General features: G+C 59.2%; 1 protein-coding gene across 4 annotated transcripts in view; it reads left to right on the top strand.

The window, feature by feature from the left end:
* The window catches only part of SMPD3 (sphingomyelin phosphodiesterase 3), a 93,670-nt gene that overhangs the window by 76,410 nt on the left and 10,173 nt on the right, over positions 1-7,087 (top strand). For all 4 annotated transcript variants that reach the window (XM_017852215.1, XM_017852217.1, XM_017852216.1 and 1 more), the window contains one exon: positions 2,997-4,528. In XM_017852215.1, the coding sequence (XP_017707704.1) occupies positions 3,206-4,528 (1,323 nt within the window). In that variant the 5' untranslated portion in view covers positions 2,997-3,205. The remainder of the gene's footprint in view (positions 1-2,996; positions 4,529-7,087) is intronic.

Raw genomic sequence — 7,087 nt, forward strand, 5'->3', positions numbered from 1 at the left:
AAAAAAAAAAAAAAAAAAAAGTGTCCTCATGCCAGGGCTCAGCCTGCACAGCCCTTCCTGCTGGTGGAGCCCAGGGTGGGGGTGGATGAGGGAAGAGCTGGTGGGGGCAGAAGCATAAAGGGCCCCTAAACAGAGACTGGGAGACTGGACTTTGTCCCCCAAGACAATGAGACCACCAAGGGTAGACAGAGGATCAGCTGTGTCTAGGAAGACCTTCTGCACACTGGTGGTGGGCTTGGGGCTGTGGCTGAGGCTGAGGGCAGCAGGACAGTGCCAGGGTGGGGCAGGAGCTCAGGTGAGGATGGTGCTGGCCAGGCTGGGCTGGTGACTTCAGGTCACAGAGATGAGGGAGACTCGGGAATGGCCCTGCTTCATGACACTGGGGCAACTTCCAGGTGGCCCCAAGAATCTGGGCTGGACCCCTACCCTGAGGCCTTAGTGCCAACTACAGGGACTACTGGTGGCTGGAGAGCCTTGGGAGACTCCATCCTACCCCCATTGTCCCCAGAGACAGGACCTGCAAGCTCTCCCTCCGGCCCCAGCTGGTCCAACAGAGACAGGTGCCTGTGGGTGACTCCGTGTCCCCTCCTGTGGCTGTCAGTCCAGCCAGTGTGAAGGCAGCCAGCTCCACACAATGAGGGCTGCAGGTTTGCAGGGGGGGACCCTCCAGCTTGGTGAGGGAGAGTGAGTGGGCTGGCGCGCCCTCTGCAGGTTTGATTCATCTTGCAGCAATTGCTGGGATTTTAAAGAAAGAATGAGGGAGTACGTCCTGGAGTCTCCCAAGCCAGATGGCAGGCGGGGGCGGACCTGGACACCCACCAGTCCCGCTGAGCACTGAGCCACAAGCACTGGCCGCAGAGTGAGATGCCCATGTCCCAGATTTCACTGAGGCCCAACGCAGAGCTGGTTTCCCAAGGCTCCGGGTTGCCCGGCTGTGGTCTGCATAGACACGTGCTGTACCGAACTGCACCTTCCAGTGTTGGCTTCAAAGGCATTTCCCCTGAGGAGAGTGACAGCCTTGTGAAGCTGCTTATCAGAACCAGATACAGATCCAGCTCAAGTTCACCTTTAGACGCTAAGCCCTGGAGATGGTGGCTGCAGGCTTGTCCTGGGCTAACATGCCCCACAGAAACCCCTCCGCACACCTCGGGCTGGTGGGAAAACAGCTGCTCCCCCTCTGGCTGGAGGCATCCAGGTGAACCTCCACTCATCCCCCATCTCCTGCATACCTGCTGGGGCAAGCCTGGGACTCTAGGGCACCCCTGTGCAGCCTATTCTTTCCTGAAGCTTGCGGTCTGCTGGGCAGGTGGCCACATCCCCATAGCATTTGTGATATAGAACTGCAGAGACTGGGCCACACGTGGTGGGGATGGGAGCCACTAGTGGAGACACCTAACCCACCAGGGCAAGGGGTCCAAAGGTCTTCTAGGCAGGGAATTTCTAAGTTGAGTCTTAAAAGAGAAAGGGTGAGCGAGGCGAGGGGCGGAGGGATGGGGAATGGCAGGCAGGGACGGGACACGAGTGAGAGGCAGGCGTCCAGGGGAGGGGGCTGCAGAGAACCGCAGGCCTGACGGAGGGGCTGGGCTCCCCACTAAGGGCCGAGGGAGCTCCAGTAGGTGTGAGGCAGCTGTGACACAGTGGACTACACGGAGAGCGTCCCTGCAGCCCTTGTGGAGGCTGATAAAGTTGGGGAACCGTGATGCAGTCCTGGGCCGGCACAGGGGGTTCAGCAGGAGTGGCAGGGACTGATGGGGACTGAAGGAGGGCAGAGTCTGGTGACACCTAGGTCCCTGGCTTGGGTGACCATGGATTCAGGAGGAGGAGACGGTGTGGGGCCAGGACAGATGGCACCGTGGGCTCAGACCCCCCAAAGTGCCAGAGCAGGAGCTGGGCTGAGTCAGCAAGAGAGTGGGTGGAGGAAGAGTGGCCCAACTGCCCCAGTTATGAAAAGTCTGGGTTACACTTCTACAGTCTCCCCGACAGGGTGATGACACGTGGGTCCCTGGAGGCTGGGCAAACACTCCAGATGCTTGTCTTTATTGATTTTACATTCAGCACAATAGATGCACCTGGCAGCCTTGCCCAGGCAGAGCTCTGAGTCTGCTCCGAGACCCAATGTGGCTCCCACAGGGGACCCAGGGTGGGCTTATTCAGGTGGCTGTGGGTCTCGACTGGGCTGCATTTTGGAGGACATGAGGGACAGCGGTTAATGCTTGGGCCAGACCCATACAGCCCCAAGGAACTTCTCCAAAAGTCACAGGGACTGTCAGGGGAACTCTGATGGTTCTAGAAGTTGGTAAGACCCAGGCTGTGCTGGGATCCTCATTGCTGGGGGGTTTCTCCCATGGTCAGTGGAGTGGAAGCACCAGGCTTGGTGTGATCCTGCAGGCTGGGGCCACAGTGAGAGCCTGATTGTGCACGGAGGGGGACCGCCCTTCCCTGTGGCCCTGCCAACCATACTGCCCTCTGCTCCAGGAGTCTCTGGCCCCTTTGCTCTGCTGTTTGTTCCTGATCTGTCCTTACCTGGCAGACACTCCATGACAAGTGGCCATGTTTGTGGCTCCTCTGACCCAGGGTTACTGCTCTCCCATTCTAAAAACCGCCCTGGCTCCTGAAGGGCTTCCAGCGGCCCCCGGCCAGGGTGGGCCCAGACGTCCTCTAGGATGCCCTGCCTGCTCCCTTTGCACCCACAGATCTGTTCCTCTCTGGAAACCAGGGCTATTTTCAAGCAATTGGGTTACAAGGTCAAGAAGATTAGTTAGGGGCAGTCATGTCACCAAGCTATTCACTCCAAGAGAACAGCATGCATGGAGGAAGTGGTGTGCAGGGGCTGTCTCCCAGCCACCTGCTGAGCCTGCCACCTCCAGCCTGGTTCTCAGAACTGTCCTGCTCACACCAGGGGAAGCAGGAGTGCGATGAGCTGGGGCGACGGCTCCATATCTGACCCGCTCCCTTAAGATCACTAAAAGCAGTCCCCCTACTTTCTGTTTCTGCAGGGTCTGCAGTAGGCCTCGGCATGGCCCACAGAGGTGAACCATGACCCACCGGCCAGTACTCACCATTGACCAGCCAGAGTTGCATCTCGCCAGGAGGTGACCCCTCCTCCAGCTGCCCCCAACTCCTTGCCCACCCTCGCCCAGGAAAGTGCCCGCGGCTGCCACGGACACCATGTAGTAGGGCCGGCTGCGGCGCCCAGTGAGCTGCGATGGTTTTGTACACGACCCCCTTTCCTAACAGCTGTCTGTCCGCCCTGCACTGTGTGTCCTGGGCCCTCATCTTCCCATGCTACTGGCTGGTGGACCGGCTTGCTGCCTCCTTCATACCCACCACCTACGAGAAGCGCCAGCGGGCGGACGACCCGTGCTGCCTGCAGCTGCTCTGCATCGCCCTCTTCACACCCATCTACCTGGCCCTCCTGGTGGCCTCACTGCCCTTTGCGTTTCTCGGCTTCCTCTTCTGGTCCCCGCTGCAGTCGGCCCGCCGGCCCTACGTCTATTCACGGCTGGAAGACAAGGGCCTGGCCGGTGGGGCAGCCCTGCTCAGTGAATGGAAGGGCACAGGGCCTGGAAAAAGCTTCTGCTTCGCCACTGCCAACGTCTGCCTCCTGCCCGACTCACTCGCCAGGATCAACAACCTTTTTAACACCCAAGCGCGGGCCAAGGAGATCGGGCAGAGAATCCGCAATGGGGCCGCCCGGCCCCAGATCAAAATCTACATTGACTCCCCCACCAACACCTCTATCAGCGCCGCTAGCTTCAGCAGCCTGGTGTCACCACAGGGCGGCGATGGGGTGGCCCGGGCCGTCCCCGGGAGCATTAAGAGGACAGCCTCTGTGGAGTACAAGGGTGACGGCGGGCGGCACCCCGGTGATGAGGCTGCCAACGGCCCAGCCTCTGGGGACCCTGTCGACGGCAGCAGCCCGGAGGATGCCTGCATCGTGCGCATCGGTGGCGAGGAGGGCAGCCGGCCACCCGAAGCTGATGACCCTGCGCCCGGGGGCCAGGCCAGGAATGGAGCTGGCGGGGGCTCAAGGGGCCAGACGCCCAATCACAATCAGCAGGACGGGGATTCAGGGAGCCTGGGCAGCCCCTCGGCCTCCAGGGAGTCCCTGGTGAAGGGGCGAGCTGGGTCAGACACCAGTGCCAGCGGGGAACCAGGTGCCAACAGCAAGCTCCTGTACAAGGCCTCAGTGGTGAAGAAGGCGGCCGCGCGTAGGAGGCGGCACCCCGACGAGGCCTTCGACCATGAGGTCTCTGCCTTCTTCCCCGCCAACCTGGACTTCCTGTGCCTGCAGGAGGTGTTTGACAAGCGGGCAGCCACCAAATTGAAAGAGCAGCTGCACGGCTACTTCGAGTACATCCTGTACGACGTCGGGGTCTACGGCTGCCAGGGCTGCTGCAGCTTCAAGTGTCTCAACAGCGGCCTCCTCTTTGCCAGCCGCTACCCCATCATGGACGTGGCCTATCACTGTTACCCCAACAAGTGTAATGACGACGCCCTGGCCTCTAAGGGAGCTCTGTTTCTCAAGGTAGGAGGCCTCGGCCCAGCCCGAGGACCACGTGCCCGCCGGTCCTAGAGCCACGTGGGCAGGGGGGCTGCAGTGGGGAGTCATCATTGTGGGGGCTGGAGTGGGAGGTTGGAGTGGGAGGCAGACGCAGTCTTTCCTGGAGCTGAACAACAGGGCCCTGGCTCGGGGACACAGTCAACAAGAATGCAGGGATGAGCACTGAGGCTCTGGGCTCAGAAAGACCCATCTGGGCGATCCTGGGCCTGTTCCTCAGATCTCTGAGCCACCATTTCCCCAACTGTAAAGTGAGGAGACGGTGGGAGTGGACCAGAGCAGTAAGACCTGGGAAGGGTTCCAAGCTGGCGCAAGAGTGGCGATGGTGGTCGTGGAGATGGTGGCAGTGATAAAGCGAGGAAGAGCAGGAGGCAGGGCCCCTGTCCGTTCATACGAGGCAGAGAGACCAACCCAGACCAAGCGTACCAGGCAGGCAGATGGGACCCTCAAGTCTCCAGGCCCTGACACCGCCTGGCTCACTGAGGTCACTAGCTTCCCTGGCCTGGACACCCCTCCCTCTTGGCTGTCGTGCAGCTGCCCTGCAAGGCTGTCTGCCCACCAGCCGTGGTTTCGCTTCCATAGTCACTAATTAAAGTGAATCATAATTATTTCTGCTAATTTGGATTCGATTGGAGGAGTTTTTAGGCCGTGGTAATTTGGTCATTATACATTATCTTCTACTGCGCCTGAGATGCTCAGAGTGTCGACTTTTGTTCTCTATCCAAAAGCCGCTCATGGTGCTTCCAGAGTTTTCTGAAGCATCATTTGGCCAGTGGATGTAGCACAGGGCTTTCTGCCCCAAGAGGCAGCAGCTGCTTCAGATGTGGGTTCTGTCCCTTTAGGGTGAGACATGAAAAAGTGGCAGCTCTGCAGGGAGGGCTGTGGCTCCGAGGCCTGCCCAGGGCGGGTTTCCTCACTTCGCAGTTCCCCTCCAGAAGCAACCACGCTCTGCCTGCCCAGGGAAACACTGGTGCACGACCTGGTGCCTGCCAGGAGTGGCGATGCTTGTCTCCAAGCCCCACGGGAGCCAGGGCAGACAGCAAGGGCCCTGGCCCCCACTTCTGGTTCCTCGATGGCTCTTGTGTGGCTGTGCCAGGCCCAGAGTTTGGGTCCTCTGCTCTTCATTAACTGCAAGGGATGCTGAAATTGAAGCAACTCCTGACAGATAGATCCAGCGTTCCCATTTTGGCATATGGTTCGTTGGTGTTCTGTTCTCTGGATATATTTTTGTCTCAGCAGCTAGAGTGACTTTCTGGGGAAGAAGGGGATGTGTTGTCAGGCCCAGGGTGGGAGGGTGTGCCCCTCACTCCCACTCCTTACTCCCACCCTACTACAGGTGGCTCAGAGGCTGGGGCCTCCCCCGCCCCCTACCCCAGCCCACTTCTGCACAGATCAATCCACACATCCTCTCCCCACCTCCCACTTCCCTCCTCCATGGGGCAACCTCACAGTTCCCACCGAGGTCAACAATGTCTCCCTGGGACAGCCCCTCCTCCCAGGTTCTGTCCTGAAAGTTCTTTTCATCTTCCTGTACCTCCTGGGTCTCAAATTGTAACCTGATCTATGACATTCAAAAAATTTTTTGTATTGACCTTTTTTTTTTTTTTTTTTGAGATGGAGTTTCACTCTCATTACCCAGGCTGGAGTGCAATGGCACAATCTCGGCTCACCACAGCCTCCGCCTCCCAGGTTCAAGTGATTCTCCTGCCTCAGCCTCCCAAGTAGCTGGGATTACAGGCATGTACCACCATGCCAGGCTAATTTTGTATTTTAGTAGAGACGGGGTTTCACCATGTTGGTCAGGCTGGTCTCAAACTCTCGACCTCAGGTGATCCACCCACCTCGGCCTTCCAAAGTGCTGGGATTACAGGCATTTTCCACCACACCCAACCTTGACCAATATTTTAAAATCAAGATATTTCACAGACTTTGCAGGTTCTCTCAGCAGCCCCAGGCCTGCCACATTCCACACCCCATGTGGCTGCAGTGAGCTGGAGCCGTGTTTGGCTGCTGTGCAGTGGGGTTTCCCAGCGACCACCATGGTACCTGCCTGGGAGTGGGACTCTGCAGCTTCCATTTCTGTCCTTTCTGAGGCCCCTCTGCTTTGAACTGGGCCAGATCTCTCCCCCAAGCCCCCAGCCCTGCATTTGGCTGCCTCCAGGACACACCCCCATTCACTCGCAAACCAGACTCAGCCTCTGCCCCAGGCTGCTCCTTTTCTGGGTTCTGCCATCCTGAAGCCAGAAGGACCACCTTGGCTGCTCTGTCCTGTGTCCGACCCATCCATCCCTGGCCCCTAGCTCACTTTCCAGATGGCCCTGGGTGCACCCCACATCTCCAGCTCCCTTAGCCCAGGCCCCCTCTTCTGCATCAGGCCTGCTGTGGTTTCGGTCACCCTCCCACTCCAGCTGTCCCCCCTCCTCCTTGTCCAAGGCCAGGTGTGACTCCTCTTATGCCCTCTACTGCCTCGGGAAAAGTCTGACCTTCACTTTGTACCGCCTCCCCGCCGCCCACCCCCCCCCGCCA

The sequence above is a fragment of the Rhinopithecus bieti genome, unplaced genomic scaffold (genome assembly GCF_001698545.2).
Source record: "Rhinopithecus bieti isolate Rb0 unplaced genomic scaffold, ASM169854v2 scaffold_34281, whole genome shotgun sequence".
Taxonomy (NCBI): Eukaryota; Metazoa; Chordata; class Mammalia; order Primates; family Cercopithecidae; genus Rhinopithecus; species Rhinopithecus bieti.